The sequence below is a fragment of the Nematostella vectensis genome, chromosome 10 (assembly GCF_932526225.1).
Source record: "Nematostella vectensis chromosome 10, jaNemVect1.1, whole genome shotgun sequence".
NCBI lineage: Eukaryota > Metazoa > Cnidaria > Anthozoa > Actiniaria > Edwardsiidae > Nematostella > Nematostella vectensis.
Window position 1 is genome coordinate 16,386,316 of NC_064043.1, and position 19,385 is coordinate 16,405,700.

The 19,385-nt window shown below is 40.3% G+C and overlaps 1 protein-coding gene across 1 annotated transcript in view; it reads left to right on the top strand.

Moving 5' to 3' along the window:
- Positions 1-654: 654 nt before the first annotated feature.
- LOC5501288 (receptor-type tyrosine-protein phosphatase S) overlaps positions 655-19,385 on the top strand; it is a 38,834-nt gene continuing 20,103 nt past the window's right edge. The window contains exons 1-20 of the mRNA XM_048733373.1: positions 655-841; positions 2,537-2,557; positions 2,855-3,153; positions 3,525-3,702; positions 4,642-4,821; positions 5,186-5,461; positions 5,636-5,932; positions 6,708-6,992; positions 7,419-7,724; positions 8,095-8,379; positions 9,367-9,675; positions 10,009-10,112; positions 10,796-10,991; positions 11,220-11,322; positions 11,574-11,844; positions 13,674-13,719; positions 14,654-14,771; positions 14,962-15,041; positions 16,267-16,406; positions 17,941-18,028. Of these exons, the coding sequence (XP_048589330.1) occupies positions 763-841; positions 2,537-2,557; positions 2,855-3,153; positions 3,525-3,702; positions 4,642-4,821; positions 5,186-5,461; positions 5,636-5,932; positions 6,708-6,992; positions 7,419-7,724; positions 8,095-8,379; positions 9,367-9,675; positions 10,009-10,112; positions 10,796-10,991; positions 11,220-11,322; positions 11,574-11,844; positions 13,674-13,719; positions 14,654-14,771; positions 14,962-15,041; positions 16,267-16,406; positions 17,941-18,028 (3,661 nt within the window). The 5' untranslated portion in view covers positions 655-762. The remainder of the gene's footprint in view (positions 842-2,536; positions 2,558-2,854; positions 3,154-3,524; positions 3,703-4,641; positions 4,822-5,185; positions 5,462-5,635; positions 5,933-6,707; positions 6,993-7,418; positions 7,725-8,094; positions 8,380-9,366; positions 9,676-10,008; positions 10,113-10,795; positions 10,992-11,219; positions 11,323-11,573; positions 11,845-13,673; positions 13,720-14,653; positions 14,772-14,961; positions 15,042-16,266; positions 16,407-17,940; positions 18,029-19,385) is intronic.

The following is a 19,385-nucleotide window of genomic DNA, read 5'->3' on the forward strand; positions in this document are numbered from 1 at the left end:
CAAGTAGGGCGTGGCGTATCATCATCATATTACACTTGAAGGCGTGACGGAATAGCGTGACACGAGTAGGGCGTGACGCATCATCATCATATTACATATCGGAACACTCTTGTAGAAAACGCTCGCTTACAGGCCCTAGCAGCTGTGTTGTTGATTGTGTCACACAAAGTCATGCGATGGTTATGCGTGGCTACTACGACTACTCGTGGGAACGAGGTTGTGATATGGCCATGACCACGCAGCGAGAAAGAAGTTGACGAAATTTACATCTAAATATTAAATGATTCAAAATTTCCATTCGATTGTAGTAATGCATTTGTATTCATTTCCTAACCCTGATGTCGCTTTTTTATCAGATCTTTGGTAAAAAAAATTATCTTTGGTAACATTCCATAGTTATTCAATAGAAAGACAATTCCTGTTTGTTTAAGCAAGAAACCAAATGTTTCCCAATTGAACTCGAACCCCTGTCGTTTCATTAGGAATTATACGCCTTGGCATATCATTGGATCAGACATTTTTTTCACGAAATTGCTAACATTGCACGACCTTTTTTTTGGCCGAATACATAGTCACTTCCGGTTTAACCGCGCCCGATGATTTCATCATATGACCTGATTGGTCGAGAAGGGGATGCTCATTTCAAGTCACGTGTCCAAATACAGCAAACATTCTCTCGGGAAAGATCATGCAGTTCAAAGGCCTCCAGATGGCTGGAAATCACTTAATTCGATAGCCTATTTCACCTCTATTTTCTACAACATGGGCTCCAGGGACAATTCTGTACTGTGTATGGATTTTCTAATTATCATGTGCACAGCTTTTCTGGTTAAATATGCCGGTAAGTTCATGTGTTTGGCGCTGTGTGGGTTGAATGATTCATACGTCCATACGCGCCAAGTTCGCGTTCCTGTTGATTATTGGCTTATTTTGTTGACTTGCTCATGATAATGGCTTCTCTTCTTTCTAACAAGAAAGAAAGTCAACTTGAAGGCTTTAAAATTGGCCATTAATTCAGCATGATTTCGGTCTGTTTCCGTGAAATCTAGAAACGAAGCTTTGAGTTTTGTCTGGTGCCGGTTTATCAGCGGTCTGTCCATTTATAGTATTCTTTGGCAGATAGCAGGACAACAATGTATGTGCCCGCTTCCTCATTGTTTCGACTCCTTTTATCCCCCGTGCTGGTCCATTGAGCAATACCTTAGTTTATTTTAGTTTAGTTTTCATTATGTTATTGCGATAGTTGTAAAATCGCCGAATCGTGAGCTTGAAACCAAACATTAGTCTTTCACATTTCCCCCACATCACGCTAAAGCAAGAAAGTGAAACATTATTGACTCAAACGTTACATTCTTTTGAGATCTTAGAGTTTATTATTCCTAAGTAAAAGGCCCTAAGCGATTATGTTATACTTGTTGAAGCTTAAGCTGCGGCTTTTGTACAGTGATGGGGGAAATTTTGCGTTGATAAGTTGAGTGCCAACCGCTGTTTACTCTGAAGGATGCAAAACCCGTTCGATTATACTCAGTATTATTCACGCGAATTGACACGATAAACATCTGATATATTCTGAATTCAAAATAGATTGGTTTCCCTTCTTCCCAGCCGTTAACAAGAGCGTCTCCTACTCGTTTTCAGAACCCTTATTTTGAGCTATATCATTGATCGATTCAAAGTTAGGTTTGCAAAGGTTGATTATAACAAATTGTTTCCTACTGCTGTCATCCCCATCATATACTCGACTGCTGGTTTTACCTTTGCTCCTGTTTAGAGGTCTGATTTTAAACTAACCTTTAGTTCCGATAAAATGCTGCTATAACGTCGTATTGGTAGAAAAACGCATTTTTACCCCAGTATTTATGGCTATTAAATATGCCCTGATGTGATAATCCTTTAACAGATTAACAGAAATATTGTATTCGATTACATTCCTTCACTTCATTTATGTTTTACCAAGCAAGGGCAGCATTTTGAATACAATTATTTGTTTAATCGTTATTTTGCTAGATATAGCGCGACAAGTAAGATTCTAGTGAGCTGTCAGAAGATAATAAATGCTAAGTTGCTCTTATTCTATATTCACTGTAGGACATTCTAAATTATTAAAATTTGAACTTAAGAAAAGTATGATTATCAAGTAAGCAGACAAGATAAGAATCTGGTAAAATAAAGATAACAACAAATTAATTATTATTCTACTACTCCTAGACATTCTTTTCTGTTAGAATGATGTTTGGTATAAATAGCCTGGCATAAGTAGCATAGGTTTCAGCAGGAAATTTGACCGAGTAAAGAGTTCCCTGAACAGCTACAGTAGTATTTACACCATATTCTACACATTCAAACCTGAAACCCTTGGAAACGCTTGCTACGCAGTCATCAAATTATTGGTGGCTAGTTCATGACTCACTTGTACTCCATGATTATGCAGGGATTTTATTTGAATTGAAGAGATCACATCTTTGTGGCTTTGAATCTTGAATCAATCAATTCAATTGTGCATTTATTTGACTCTGCTTTTTTTTTTACTCTGCAGAAAGTCAAGCCCAAGGAGTTGGTAAGTGATGCAACTTTGTTCTTTTCCACATGGATAAAGGGAGAGTTATAATATAAATATTTCCATTCACCACATCATATAGTATAATTGTTTACACTATTTAGAATTGTAACACACTAAAAAGTGGTAGTATGTGTACGGACAATGGCATTCCTGAGCTATAATCAGCTGTAAGCCTGCCACCCAAATTTTTCAAATAATGGTTATCCGGCTGAGATGGAGAAGCCTTAAGCGCTTATCTTAGCCATATAATAAATGTCATTGGTGTAACTCTAAAAGCCTGTGATATTTTAACAGACTGCACCCATGAGGTTGCACTTGGCATGGAGAGTGGAGCTATTTTGGATCAGCAGATCGCTGCGTCATCTATGCTAGCCCCTCAATATGCTGGAACCAAAGCAAGACTTAATTATGTAGGTGCTTGGTATGCACTCAAGACAGACAATCAGCCTTGGATTCAGGTGGACTTGAGGAGACGGACAGCCATCACCAAACTTGCTATTCAGGGATATAGTGCGTTTGTTGGTGAATTTTATCTGTCATACACTGATGATATTACTAACTGGAGTAATTATACAGAAGCAGGGACAACTAAGGTGAGAATCTTTATTTTTTTTTATGGTTTTTAGAAGAAAATAAATTACTAAACACTAAATTACTAAACCACCCCCTTCCCCTGAAAAAAGAATGTCAGTGAAGGTAACAGTATATTAGAAAATTTGGCCTGCTGAAATCATACTAAAGCTATCTTTCCTGAAATCCTGGCTTCAAGCGTGTAAGAGAACCCCCGTTATCAAGTGTGCATATGGCCACAGAAGAAAGAGGGGAGAAGTTTATTACAGCCCGACCAGTGAAAACACTAACAGATATGTGTGGAATATATATATGTTAGTCTCCCACAAAACATTTAATGTTATTGTTATTTGGGACGCTTGATGCACTGAAGTTTTTTTCTTGGTTTGCTTAGATATTCCAGGGAAACACAGATGGCAGAAATACCAAGAACATTACCATCAGCCCTCCTATAGTTGGCCAGTTTTTTCGGTTTTATGCCACCAAGTGGCAACAGTACTGTGCCCTGAGGATGGAACTATACGGGTGCAACTACACATCAGTGACGCTACCCCCATTTTATACTACTCAAGGTGAGTTGACTATTACACGTCAGTGACCCAACTTCTATTTTATACTTCTCAAGGTGAGTTGACTATTACACATCAGTGACCCTTCCTCTATTTTATACTACTCAAGGTGAGTTGACTATTACACATTAGTGGCCCTACCTCTATTTTAAACTACTCAAGGTGAGTTGACTATTACATAAAAGCGGCACTACCCCCATTGTATACTACTCAGTGTGAGTTACTGTAAGTACACAGAGACACTACCTCTATTTTATGCTACACAAGGTGAGTAAGTACAATTAAGCACATCAGACAACAAACAAAGTATTATCAAGGAGACAATTATTGGTTGAGTCAGTTCTTGGCTGTGCTCCAAGAGTTTTTCTCTATGTTCTCTGGTTTTCCTCCATCCAACAATCTTATCCAAGCTGTTTCAGTGGTCAAATATGAGTCACATGATCCCTTGGCTTGATCACATTGGTTTGTATTTGTGCATACATGTATATTACAGCTTCACATAGAGTGGTTATATAGCTTGCAAATTCTTTATTTATTTATTATATGTACATACTTAAGAGTTTGGTTTCTGACAGTTTGTGTTTAGACATGTATTTTATAAGATTTCAAAATTCCTCCTGATGTTGGGGTTGGGGTTCTTTCAACGTTTGGGCCAAATGTTCCTTTTTCTGGAATTGCCATATATTTCACTTTTGTGCTCTTCTTGGATCATTTTCCAAATCAGTCCCATTTAAAATCTTAGTCTTTGCTCTCTGCCTGTGCCTAATGCGTCAGAAGGGAGATCAGTGAAGTGCCTCTCTGTCTCTGTTTCACTGACATACATACATACTCTTCTAACATTCCTTATTAACTGTAGCTTTGAAAATAATCTTGAATGATATAAAGTTGTCTCATATTCAGTTTGATTACCTATTACCGTAACACTTTTCTGTCACGTTTCAGCACCAGCATCTTGTAGAACTTTACAGACGCCCCAGGGAGGCAGCATGAGCTGCAAGAATGGATTCTTAATCAACAGCATTTGTAACTTCTCATGCCAGGCAAGCTATACCCTAGGGGGGAATTCTCTACTGATTTGCCAGAGCGACGGCAAGTGGGATGAGAGTGAGCCTGTCTGCTACAGTGAGTATAACGAGCTTAAAATAACTGTCAATTCTTTATCCTATAACTTTTATTAAATAACACACTTAGACAAGTAGTAGTAATTTGTAATGTACTACAGTAGTAGTAATTTGGCTCCATTTTTGACAGATTCAATATGTAATTATTTTTCATCTGAATTTGAAAGACTCCCTAATTAGTACAAATAAAATAAATGTGAAATTTTTTAAGTACATTTCAGTTGTTGACTTAAATTCATGAATTCACATTTTCTTTTCTTTAACTTTGTACTGTATGTACATTCAGTAAAGTGTATTTCTGTAAAGCTGAACTTTTGCATATTTGCACTCCATTCCACAACTTGAAATCCTTTGCGGTTTTCTAGGACTACCAAGCAAAATTAGTAGTGTTAACCTCACTGAAGCTCTTTCCAACCTGATCTCTATTTCCTGGTCAAAACCAAGCGATGGAAGCAGTCTAATCACTGACTATGAAGTTCAGTGGAAAACTGGAGAAATTGTTTCACAAAAATTGACAAGCAAAACTTCTGCAAGTTTGGAAGTGAGGCCTCACACAAGTTATGAGATCCGAGTACGAGCTTCCAACTCTTATGGGAGGGGTTTATGGTCTGAATCACTGTCAGTGAGATCAGATGAAGCAGGTATGAATTTAGCTCTATACAAACAAGCTTCATAAGACATTTAGAAAGCCTTAGCAGGATTACCTCATTTGTCAGTCATGGCTTTATCATTTATTTCATTGCGTTTCTTTTAAACTTATTTCTTTTCCACTTAGCTTGCCATCCAATAAACCATAGCTTAAACTTTCTTTCCAGCACCTTCTATGACACCTCCCGACTTCCAAGTAACTTCTGTTCGCTCTCTGGAGCTGACTGTCTCATGGCAAGCTATACCACCAGACGGCTGTAATGGGGTCATACTTGGCTACTACCTTGACTATTACCAGAGTGACCGTCCGGAAGTTGTGAACAGACTAACTCTGGATGCTAATACACTCTCTACAAAACTCATTAAGCTAGATTATGCTCCTTACTATGTGAGCGTTGCAGGGTATACACGCGTTGGAGAAGGACCTTTCACCTCTCGTGTCAAGAAAACCCCAAATGAGGGAGGTATGTGCTTTTATATAGTCTTTCTTAAAGAAGTAAAACTCATTAATTTTTAGTTTAATCTGAACATCCTGTAGCCTTGTGTCAAACAACTTTGCATGGATCAAATGTAAAATATATACTGCAGCCCATAAGGATAGACTGTTGCTAGTGTCATTAATATTGTATTACTGTAGTAAGTATAGTAATTTTAAGTGTTAATTGTACTGTTATCAGTTCAGAGCCTTGTTTACCTCAACTACATAAGCCATCTTAGTTTATGCCATGTTATTCTATTATTTGTTAACTTGATAAAAGTAAATAAATAAAACAAACTAATTATACAATCAATCAATCAATCAGTTCAGCTTAGTTAAGGAATTAACAATTTGACAGAATAGAAGAAACGTCACAGATTTGCTATAAATTGTCCCCTAGTGTCCACCATGTATGAATTGTTAAAATGAAGGTCATGCTAGAACCCTCTTGCATGCTTCTACTGTGTACCAGCCAAACAGACCACAAAGTCACCCATGATACTGTATGTATAAGCAAAATCATTTATTAGTGCAATATACTGCATATTCTACTGTTTAAGCTCTGATGAATATCTTAAAGATACAATCCCATTGATGCATCCTAAAGATGGGAGTATAGCCCCAGTACATAATATGGTATATATGGTATAAAGATGTGTATAGTGCAGTACATAATTTTACTTTTGAGAAAACTCTGCAGTGTTATTTATTAATTTTATAAGAATTAAAACCAAAACCAAAAAATCATTTTGTCTTACTAGCTCCAACACCTCCCCAAAATCTTCGAGCATCAGTTCAAGGGTCGACTGCTGTCCTCCTGACATGGGGTCCCCCTGCAAAAGCTAATGGCATTATCCAAAGATATGTGGTGAAGTTTGGCATGCATCAAGATCAGATGACCAGGTCCCAGTACACAAGTGGCCAGACAAACTCAACACTGGTAGCAGCACTGGAAGAGTACTCTACTTATCACTTCAACGTGTTTGCCGAGACCTCTGTCACAGGGCAACCCTCGAATATTATATCAGTAACTACAGCAGATGATGGTATGTACAGAAAATCTCATCCAGGGGCAAGGCTAAGGAAAATGCTCTAGGAACACCTTCCTTGAATGGAAATATAAAATGCATTGCAAGGGACATTAGTTCAAATACAGGAGAAAAATGTCTTAACAAAAAGCCCTTATACTTTATGTAGTTGCACTATCTGTGACAAACGTTTTCTCGCTATAGTTTTTCGTATGTATGTATTTGTCCTTTCTTTTTTGTATGTATGTACTGTATCTGTCCCTCTTCAAGTTAATAAGAAATGCTTGTACACAACTGCTGAAAATGCTTGAGACATGTATTGGGTTGTGGTTTAAAAAAGAAAATTTCAATAAATTTAACTTAAGCCGAAGGTACTGTAAGCTAAAGACTTAACTTTAAGGATTGAATGTTTGCATCATTCCAACCATCCAATTTTTTTTTCAGCACCTGATGCTGCTCCAGCTATCACCTCAATAGTACCTCGTGATGCTTATACTATCTACGTAGCATGGACTAGAGTTCCTCAAAAACAGTGTAATGGAATCATTCTGGGTTATACTGTGTTCTACTCTATTTTGGGTCAACCCACAAGAAATGTGACATTCCATGACGAGACTAAACTCAGCACAGAGATCACAGGTCTGCACCCTTATGCAGAGTACTGCATCAAAATGGCTGCATTCACTCGCGTGGGACTCACCAAAAACTGGAAAAGTAATGGTTGTTCATGGATAAAAACACTACAAACAGGTAGAAAATCTAATGTGTCTTATTGTTGCATTATCAGTTCATTATGAGTAAATGTGTAATTGCTGGCATTGTCTTTTTTCTTGTTTTTTTTTTTTACTTATTGAGTAAATTTTGCACACCACTTTTTTTTTCTTTCTTACTTATGTCAGTCTAGAATATAAAAATGAACATTTCCTTTAAGAGAGTTTATCTGAAATGTTTGAAAGTTTAAAAATTCTCCTTCCTAGGGCCAAGTTCACCTGTAAATGTGAAAGGGCATGCAGAAAGCGTTTTTCTTTCTTACTTATGTCAGTCTAGAATATAAAAATGAACATTTCCTTTAAGAGAGTTTATCTAAAATGTTCAAAAGTTTAAAAATTCTCCTTCCTAGGGCCAAGTTCACCTGTAAATGTAAAAGGGCAAGCAGAAAGCTCCATTGCCATCCGTATTGAATGGGATAAGCCTCTCCAGCCTAACGGCATTATCACAGAGTATATAATCTATTATGGACCAGCAGAAGGGAACCTCCAGTTCAGGAAGAATGTGACCAGTAACACACTCAGCGCCGTCATAACAGGTCTCAGGAAATTCACCAACTACTACTTCCAGGTCAGAGGAAAGACCAGCAAACCTGGAAATGCGTCACACACCATCATGGTTCAGACAAAGGAAGATGGTAAGTCACATCTGGTGGTACGACTTGCTTGACGCAGGGATCTCTTTGGCTAAAACCCCATGAAATTGAGATAATAATTTCTGAAGCAACAATAATAAAGAAATAGCATTTGGCTACCATTTAGGGAATTGAATTATTGTGGTCTTTATCAGATCTTATATTTGATCTAAATACTTTTATCAGATCTTATTATTTGATCTAAATACTTTGAAACACTGTATACTTTTTGTTACTGTCTTTTTCTTTGGTTTGTCTATGTACTGTACAAAAACATTTCTAAAAACAAAATAAGCTCAAAGATGATATAATTAATCAGGGCTTCTGGAATAATGTGCTTGTGTGGAAGCACATAGTTTGGCTTTCTCTGTGTAATATGCAGAATTCACAAATTTAAGTGCACAGCTGTCATTCTTTTAGGGTTCTTACCTCTATTTCTTGTAAAAAAAGATAGCTACTTTATTCTTGGTAAGAGTGCGATATTTCAAACTGAATTTAAAAAACAACAAAAAACAGAATACCTAAAAAAATGAATGCTAAACCGCAAAGGCCTAGGACTAGGAGCCAATTAAAACTCGCCTAAGATATTTTTGCGCGAAAAATAAACTCTTTCAAGTTATTTCGTACTTTGCTTACAAAATGTAGTTTTGGTTATATGAAATGGATAGATTCATTAAGAAAGTGTCTAAGGAAGACACTAGACTCAAGAAGCTCTTGGCTTGAATATATCTACTCATGATCACTGATATTCCTTGTAATTTAGCACATAATTCAGTAAAGAATCCCTCAAAATAATTTAGCCCAAAATCATTTATTTTCCACATTTAATTTAGCACATGATTTAGAAAAAAATGCTTAATTTTGACCTTTTTTTTCTGCGCAATTCCAAATACTCTGTTAAATGCCTTACATGTTGTGTGTCATTGTATACTCAATATTTTTTGTTATTGTCAAAAAGCTTGTGCTGATTAATATTCTCTTTCTCCCAAGTTCCTGGTCCGCCAGTTGCGTTCACTGGAGAGCCCGCCTCACCTGATAGTACCCTACTGATATGGAACAAGCCAAACAATGTCAACGGCATCCTGCGCTCTTATGTTATCAGAACCTATGAGAAGAGCACAGGAAAGCGAGTGGGTACAGTAATGAACCGGACAGCGTACCCCCTGGACAACCCCAAAACTCCCATCACTACCCTTGTCATAGGGCTGAGGCCATACAGGGCCTATGTTCACTCACTGGCGGCGTATACCATTGGCGAGGGGCCGGCTGTCAATTGCACTGTGACAACTAAAGAGGGAGGTAAAAACCTTGGTTATGGTGGACAATACATTTATTTTGTCAAAATGTAGCCATTTTAAACTATAAATTACATATGTTTGGCCAACGAGAAACATTCAAATACATCTTACACTGTAGCATTTTTTTCACTTGTTTGTTTGGATGAGTATAAAATATGTTACGGTCAAGTGTAAATGACTGCAACCTCATTGTCTGATTGGTACTGTTTTGATCAGGTTGGATTGCCTTTTCCATCCTACAATGCCCATTTCCTTGTAGAGTGTGTAGACATGTTATGTGATGTTCTATTACACTGATCCCAGTCCATTTATTGTTTTCTTCAATGCCTTTCAGTACCTAGTGCCCCTCAGAGTGTGCAAGCGAACCTTGTGGATCTCATCATCACAGTGGAGTGGAAAAAACCACAGGAGATGAATGGAGTTCTTAACGCTTACACAGTTAGTGTCCATTGTCTTGCTCTTAACAAACTTTTTTTTTACTCATGATAATATGTGAACAAGTTTTTTCAGACTCTGAAGGATTAATGTACTGTAGATTACTGGGGATCACAACTCTAATATGTGTATGCATACTGTATGTATGGTTTTCCAATATGCTTTAAGTGTATGCACTGTATCCTGTGTAGCAAGAGTTGTTGTTTGTTCAATAGGGAACTTGCGCTAAGAGATCATGTGATTTACTGGATGGCAAATTCAAATCAAAATAATCACAGGAATTACTGTGTGTGGAATTACCATAGATCAACGAAAGAGTAAATCCATAAATAAAACTAAACCCTTTTGAAAAAATAAAAATATGGCTTTTTTCATAAACGCTTAATAGATTTCTTGTTGCTGTTATTTTGCCGCTAAAAGCCTGAGCGTGCTAGTTTGCCACCCAGACAGTCACGTGATCTCTTAGCGCAAGTCTCCTATTGCACCCTTTGTGCCATGCCCTAGTCTACATAAAACACAAACAATTTTATGCAAACCCATGGCTACAGAAGCTTAGTGGAAAACAGGTTGGAGTGACTATTTGGTGGTTGTGTTTCTTGACATTAATGTTAAGTAAAACTCTGAATTACTTTCCCGTTTTGCTGCATGGTAATTTATGAATTACGTGGCATTTTACACCTCTTCAGGTATACTGCATGGGGTCACGCAAGTACCAACCCATGTTCAGTGACCCCAAGATCGCATCAGTGACTCCTGACACATTCACATACCAGCTGTCCCGGTTGGAGCCTGGTACGAGCTACACTGTGTATGTGACTGGGAGCACAGTGGTAGGCGAGGGGGACAAGAGCGAGAAAATTGTCATCATCACTGCCTCACAGCGTAAGTCACCAAGAAAACACCTATTTCTGGTGTAAGTAATGCCTCTCTTCAGGAACCCTTCCCAGTTGTTTTTACACCTCTCAGGTAGTAATGTAATACCACTGTTAGTAACCTTTATCCCGTTAGGAAACACTTATCACTGTTTGGTAACACTTATTTTGTTTGGTAACACTTTACCTGTTTGGTAGCACTTTACCTGTTTGGTCTGCCATTTGTCTTGTTCTTCAGCTCCTCCTGCCCCTAAACAGCCCGAGTACAATACAAGAACTGTCACCTCTACCACCATCACAATCTTCCTCACCGCCGCCTCTTCAAGTAACGGCGAGGTCATGTAAGTGCATGTTTTTTGCTAGACTTGCAGTTCACTTGCAATTCCTTGCCATGCTATAGCTTGTACAAAGGCGCTAGGAGTTAGGAAATGCTACAGTATGCAAGAAATATTTGTGGAAAACAATTTGGACTGCTTGTAAGGCATGCCAAAAAAATTCCTCTCCATTTTTTTGTGGGGATTAAACTCCTCGCTCGGTTACACATACTTCAAACCCAGACTAACCCTACACATGATACATAATTTCCTTTTAGAGCGCACCAAATAATTGTGAAGAAGCTTACCCGGCTAGCGCGCCGCAGTCGTCGCCGCCGTAGTTCAACCCTCCCAGACTTCATTGGCAGCTATGAAGATGCTAAGAAATCCCGCTCACCATTCTATGTGGCAGCAGAGTTCCGCCAAGAGTTGCCCACAGAGTTTGTTGTCGGGGATGACAAGTTTTACACTGGGTATCACAACGCCCCTCTGGAACCCGAGACAGAGTATGAAGTTTTTATCAGGGGGGTCACTGCTGACAAGAATGGGGTAGGTACAAAACCCACCACTATGCTTGTTATTTGAGGTGAGGGGGGATGTTGATATAAGGGTGGATGTTGGTAGAAAGAACACAATGGGACCATGTTCTTGAAAGCAGATGGATTCTGCTTATGCAAATAATGGTGGGGGGAGATAGATTAAAGGTTGTAACTCTAACTTTTTGTCAAGGGGAGAATCTTACTGATCATTTGTTTCTGTGGAGGGGGCATTCTATGGAATGGTGAGGTGTGAGTGGGGGCATTCTATGGAATGGTGAGGTGTGAGTGGGGGCATTCTATGGAATGGTGAGGTGGGGGTGGGGGCATTCTATGTATGGAATGGTGAGGTGTGAGTGGGGGCATTCTATGGAATGGTGAGGTGGGGGTGGGGGCATTCTATGGAATGGTGAGGTGGGGGTGGTGGCATTCTATGTATGGAATGGTGAGGTGGGGGTGGGGGCATTCTATGGAATGGTGAGGTGTGAGTGGGGGCATTCTATGGAATGGTGAGGTGGGGGTGGGGGCATTCTATGGAATGGTGAGGTGGGGGTGGGGGCATTCTATGGAATGGTGAGGTGGGGGTGGGGGCATTCTATGGAATGGTGAGGTGGGGGTGGGGGCATTCTATGGAATGGCGAGGTGTGAGTGGGGGCATTCTATGGAATGGTGAGGTGGGGGTGGGGGCATTCTATGGAATGGTGAGGTGGGGATGGGGGCATTCTATGGAATGGTGAGGTGGGGGTGGGGCATTCTATGGAATGGTGAGGTGGGGGTGGGGGCATTCTATGGAATGGTGAGGTGGGAGTGGGGGCATTCTATGGAATGGTGAGGTGGGGGTGGGGGCATTCTATGGAATGGTGAGGTGGGAGTGGGGGCATTCTATGGAATGGTGAGGTGTGAGTGGGGGCATTCTATGGAATGGTGAGGTGTGAGTGGGGGCAATGTATGGAATGGTGAGGTGGGGGTGAGGGCATTCTATGGAATGGAGAGGTTGGGGTGGGGCATTCTATGGAATGGTGAGGCGTGAGTGGGGGCATTCTATGGAATGGTGAGGTGGGGGTGAGGGCATTCTATGGAATGGTGAGGTGTGAGTGGGGGCATTCTATGGAATGGTGAGGTGGGGGTGGTGGCATTCTATGGAATGGTGAGGTGGGGTTGGGGCATTCTATGGAATGGTGAGGTGGGGGTGGGGGCATTCTATGGAATGGTGAGGTGGGGGTGGTGGCATTCTATGGAATGGTGAGGTGGGGGTGGGGGCATTCTATGGAATGGTGAGGTGGGGGTGGGGGCATTCTATGGAATGGTGAGGTGGGGGTGGGGGCATTCAATGGAATGGTGAGGTGGGGGTGGGGGCATTCTATGTATGGAATGGTGAGGTGTGAGTGGGGGCATTCTATGGAATGGTGAGGTGGGGGTGGGGGCATTCTATGGAATGGTGAGGTGGGGGTGGTGGCATTCTATGTATGGAATGGTGAGGTGTGAGTGGGGGCATTCTATGGAATGGTGAAGTGGGGGTTGGGGCATTCTATGGAATGGTGAGGTGTGAGTGGGGGCATTCTATGGAATGGTGAGGTGGGGGTGGGGCATTCTATGGAATGGTGAGGTGTGAGTGGGGGCATTCTATGGAATGGTGAGGTGGGGGTGGGGGCATTCTATAGAATGGTGAGGTGGGGGTGGGGGCTTTTTCAGCCTTTCATGATAAGTCCTCTGTGATAAGGTCATCTTAGGATTCTTTTAAAGTATTTTATAAGTAAGTTGTATAGGTATTTTATTATTTTTCTTGTCCTTGATTTTGTCAGTGGCTACAGAGCCTGTTCTGACTGATATCTTTCATCACAGAAATGGGTGTATGGGGAGCCCTCTGCTGTGACACTACCTGCAACTGGTAAGTAGTGATTACCCTATACATACAGTACCTTACAGTAGGTGTATGGGGAGCCCTCTGCTGTGACACTACCTGCAACTGGTAAGTAGTGATTACCCTATACATACAGTACCTTACAGTAGGTGTATGGGAGCCCTCTGCTGTGACACTACCTGCAACTGGTAAGTATTGATTACCCTATACACACAGTACCTTAGGTATATGGGGAGCCCTCTGATGTGACTCTACCCACAACTGGTAAGTATTGATTAGCCTATACAAACAGTACCTTATTCTTTTTATTTTCGCGCAACTTAAATTTCGTGAAAATTTTCTTGGCTTTCTTGGTTTTTAATTTCCCGAATTGGGAGTGGATACATGAAATGGATGATACACCAAGGACCAGGGCGATTATGGAAGATAAAAGACGCTTGTAACTGCACACTACAAAGAGCTGTGACAGGATGGTTGATTCATGTGCAAAGGACATATTGGAGAAACTTTACGAAGAGAACTATTCAGATGAGGCGAATCAAATTAAATTTAAAAAAGATTATAAGATGATGGCTCTTGTACTAATGCCTGTACATACGTTGTTTAAGAATTTTTACAGGGCCTTTGGAATTACAAATATAATATTTTTCTATATCCATTAAATACATATTCACGGTCTATATCTATATCCACGATCAACGTTCTTGGTCTTTATTATTTGTGAGTATTTAGATTGAGAAATTGCAAATTTAAGTGAGCACGAAAATTAAGCAGAAAAATGTGTACATTTATTACAGGAGTAATATTGATTAGTCTACTTACAAGATCAATCAGGAGCACCAATAATTACGCTGTTAGTAGCAGTAGCAGTTTTTTTATTAGTATAGTAGAAGCAAAAGTTATTACTAGTATAGCAAAGTAGATAAGTTGGCAGCATTATAACATTTTGTGTTCATCATAGCACGTGCCGTGAAGCCCTCTGATACTGGAAGTGATAAGAATGTTGGACTGATAGCTGGCGTGGTGGGAGCCCTAATTCTCATTGCCATCATTATCATTGCTGTCGTGCTGTACAGAAGGTGAGATGGGACAAACCAAGCGTGGGTGAGTTGGTGTTAGCTTCACAGAAAGCATCCATTTTCATTGGCTAGATAAGGACAGTAACTGATATAATTCTAATGTATTGTATATCAATAAAGCACCAGATTCCATTTGGACTTATGATCGTATAGCTATGTTATACATACCAGACTTTGTTCTGCTCTTTAGGGCAAAACGTCTACACAAGCCCAACTTGAATCAGACCAAATCCAAGCGACGTTTTCGTGACCTTGAGCTGATGCGATTAGGTGAGTACCTGTCTTTTGAATCCAAGATCTGAGATTGATACATTGTTTATTTGAGACTGCATCTTCTTTTTCCAAGACAATTTGCAACTAATAAACTCTCATTGTTTAGAGAGACTTAGAGATAGATCTCAGTCATCTACCTTTTTCCATTAAAGAGATTATACAATAGAACCCTGAAACCCAGTCTCCTCTTTAACTCAATTTAATACTTTAAGCTCCTTTTCCCTTGAGGGTTCGTGTTAACTGGATTTCTTCCCTTGAGAGTTCGTGTTAACAGGGTTCCTTTCTCTTGAGTGTTCTTGTTAACAGGGTTTCTTTCCCTTGAGTGTTCTTGTTAACAGGGTTTCTTTCCCTTGATGGTTGGGGGTTAACAGGGTTTCTTTCCCTTGGCGGTTCGTGTTAACAGGGTTCCTTCCCTTGAGTGCTCGTGTTAACAGGGTTCCTTTCCCTTGAGTGTTCATGTTAACAGGGTTTCTTTCCCTTGAGGGTTCATGTTAACAGGGTTTCTTTCCCTTGAGTGTTCGTGTTAACAGGGTTCCTTTCCCTTGAGTGTTCATGTTAACAGGGTTCCTTTTCCCTTGAGTGCTCGTGTTAACAGGGTTCTCTTCCCATAAACGTTCATGTTAACAGGGTTCCTTTCTCATAAGGGTTCGTGTTAACAGGGTTTCTTTCCCTTGAAGGTTCGTGTTAACAGGGTTCCTTTCCCTTGAGTGCTCGTGTTAACAGGGTTGTTTTCCCTTGATGGTTCATCTTAATGGGGTTTCTTTTCCTTAAGTGTTCGTGTTAACAGGGTTTCTTTTCCTTGATGGTTCGGGTTAACAGGGTCCCTTACCCTTGAATGTTCGTGTTAACAGGGTTTCTTTCCCTCGAGGGTTCATGTTAACAGGGTTTCTTTCCCTTGGCGGTTCGTGTTAACAGGATTCCTTTCCCTCGAGGGTTCGTGTTAACAGGGTTCCTTTCCCATGAGGGTTCATGTTAACAGGGTTCCTTTCCCTTGACGGTTCGTGTTAAAAGGGTTTCTTTCCCTTGAGGGTTCGTTCTAAAAGAGTTCCGTTTCGGTCCCGTTTTAAGCACATCTGTACATGTCGTCAATAATTTTGTCTGCTTTAAGAGTGCAGTTTGGCAATAAAAACAATGTGCGGGTTTGCCTAGTTGTGATACAAATGCGAGTAAACTATTACTCCCAGCCAGGGCCTATTGCTGAGGTGTATGTTTCGTGTTTCAGCTGGCAAAAAGCGCCCTCTGTCAAATCCCGGGGAACTGACTAACGACCCTGAGCATCCTCCCGTTCCTGTCGACAACTTCGCCAAACACGTCCACAAACTGCACAAGTCGGACGACCGTGGATTCATGATCGAGTATAACGTGAGTCTGTTGTCTTAAACAGACAACTGACTTTGCCACTGCGCATAGGTTGCCAGAAACTAATTATTTTGTAGTAATCTATTTGAACATTGCCTTATGTACATGCGGTATGGTCTGTTTTGAATTGCTACATTAATGTCGACAGGGAAAAGCTATATTGCATCAAAGTGCCAAATAGAGGTGCTAATACAAATAGATGGTATACTATTTTGGTCACCTCATGTGATTTGCTTGCACTATATGTTCTTCCCTCATGGTCATCGCATCTGATTTGCCTGTGCTATATGGTCTTCCCATATGGTCATGTCATCTGATTTGCTTTGCGCTATATGGTCTTGCTGCATGGTCATCTCATCTGATGATTGTGCTATATGGTCTTCCTGCATGGTCATCTCATCTGATTTGCTTTGCGCTATATGGTCTTGCTGCATGGTCATCTCATCTGATTTGCTTGTGCTGGATGGTCTTCCTGCATGGTCATCTCATCTGATTTGCTTCCGCTATATGTTCTTCCTGCATCGTCCCCTCATCTGATTGTCTTGTGCTATATGGTATTCCCATATGGTCCCCTCATCTGATTGTCTTGTGCTATATGGTATTCCCATATGGTCCCCTCATCTGATTGTCTTGTGCTATATGGTCTTTCCATATGGTCCCCTCATCTGATTGTCTTGTGCTATATGGTCTTCCCATATGGTCCCCTCATCTGATTGTCTTGTGCTATATGGTATTCCCATATGGTCCCCTCATCTGATTGTCTTGTGCTATATGGTATTCCCATATGGTCCCCTCATCTGATTGTCTTGTGCTATATGGTCTTTCCATATGGTCCCCTCATCTGATTGTCTTGTGCTATATGGTATTCCCATATGGTCCCCTCATCTGATTGTCTTGTGCTATATGGTATTCCCATATGGTCCCCTCTTCTGATTGTCATTGTCATCTCATCTGATTTGCTTGTGCTATATGGTCTTCCTACATGGTCATCTCATCTGATTTGCTTTTGCTATATTGTTTTCCTGCATGGTCACCTCATCTGATTGTCTTGTGCTATATGGTCTTTCCATATGGTCACCTCATCTGATTGTCTTGTGCTATATGGTATTCCCATATGGTCCCCTCATCTGATTGTCTTGTGCTATATGGTATTCCCATATGGTCCCCTCATCTGATTGTCTTGTGCTATATGGTATTCCCATATGGTCCCCTCATCTGATTGTCTTGTGCTATATGGTATTTCCATATGGTCCCCTCATCTGATTGTCTTGTGCTATATGGTACTCCCATATGGTCCCCTCATCTGATTGTCTTGTGCTATATGGTATTCCCATATGGTCCCCTCATCTGATTGTCTTGTGCTATATGGTATTACCATATGGTCCCCTCATCTGATTGTCTTGTGCTATATGGTCTTCCTACATGGTCATCTCATCTGATTTGCTTGTGCTGGATGGTCTTACTGCATGGTCATCTCATCTGATTGTCTTGTGCTATATCTGTATGCTGCTGATTTTTGTCATTTTGCCGCCCACAGAAGCTGGACGCCGGTCGAGAGTTCCCTTGTGATGTTGCGTATAACTCGGATAACAAGGCCAAGAATAGATACGGGAATATTGTAGCATGTGAGTATAACCACACATCAGGCCGCCGTGTAAATAAGGGGGAGCTTTTACCATCAAAGTATAACCAGAGAACAAGTGGCTGGTTTATTTCTTTTTTATCAACCCTCAGTCTGATTAATTAAATAGGAAAATGATAAAGATTAGCTAAAGAAAGGGGGACTGGAGAGTGAAAGATAAATATATTTGTTGACATATATTCTTGTTACTGAGAACTTTGACTGTGATGATATTTCATGTGAAAAAGTGATTGTTTAAGAAATATGAGGCAGTTTTCCAGAGAATATACATTTGTATAGCAACTATGGTTAAGCGATTAAGAGCGCTACTCCGTAAGCTTCAGACTATGGCCGGACAGGCAGGTTCACGGATTTCGCTCAAATTTTATTTTCTAAGGTAGTTTAGGGTCCTATTTGCAAAACTGGCATTTTTGGCTCAAAATATGTTTTTCTCTGGAAATGCCGGCCAGCGGCCATTTTGGCATATTTTCACTCATTTTTGATACTCGCTCGGCTCAAAATCGACAAGTTTGCGCCTCGCCCTGTGTCTTGCATCAAAATGTTTGCCCAAAATGATTATATTCGTCGGAAAGCATGTTATCTAGTCTACCTTCAGACCAAAAGCCAGTGTCAGAAAATAAATTTATCCACTTTGAATCGTCTTCGCAAATACAGCGATTTGGGGGCTTTGACAAAGTGCTCAAAATAGGCAATATTGACAGGATAATATCTCCAATGCGAGGAGGGCCCACACATCATACTAACCGGGAAATTAAACCTTTTTCCTAGTAGATTGAATAAATAAAGTAAAATTGCTGGGGACTGATGATGCACGCCGAGACAAGGCTATCCAGTTTGGGTTGGTCGGCGATGCTTTTGCATGTTAATTAGGGTATATGCTAATGAGGGGACATAATTCAGAGGGAGTTTCAATGTGTTTTAAACTTAAGAAAATAGGATTCTAATCTTTATTTTGTAATGTGATGATGGCTAAAGAAGTATATATATTTTATAGAGTGAAGAAGTTTATCAAGGGAGTTATTTCTAATACAATATACAATATATACAATATATTCCACAATATTGTCCTTTTTGGTCGCCGCCCGCCTCCAGAACTGGTACCGCATGTTTTTTGTATTCATAGTCTCTGACAGTAATACCACTAAAATTTAGTCAATTTACGCGCCAGCTCAAAATGAAGCAGCGCTTGGAAACCCTTTCAATTCTCGTGCAGTTCAATTGTCTGAGTGTGTGAATATTTTTCCCACCCGCGAAAAATATTATCGCACGCATTCTCTGATTGGCCTAAGTTCGTGAGCAACATATTATTTTATTTCTTGTTATAGCTTGAGTATGTCTCA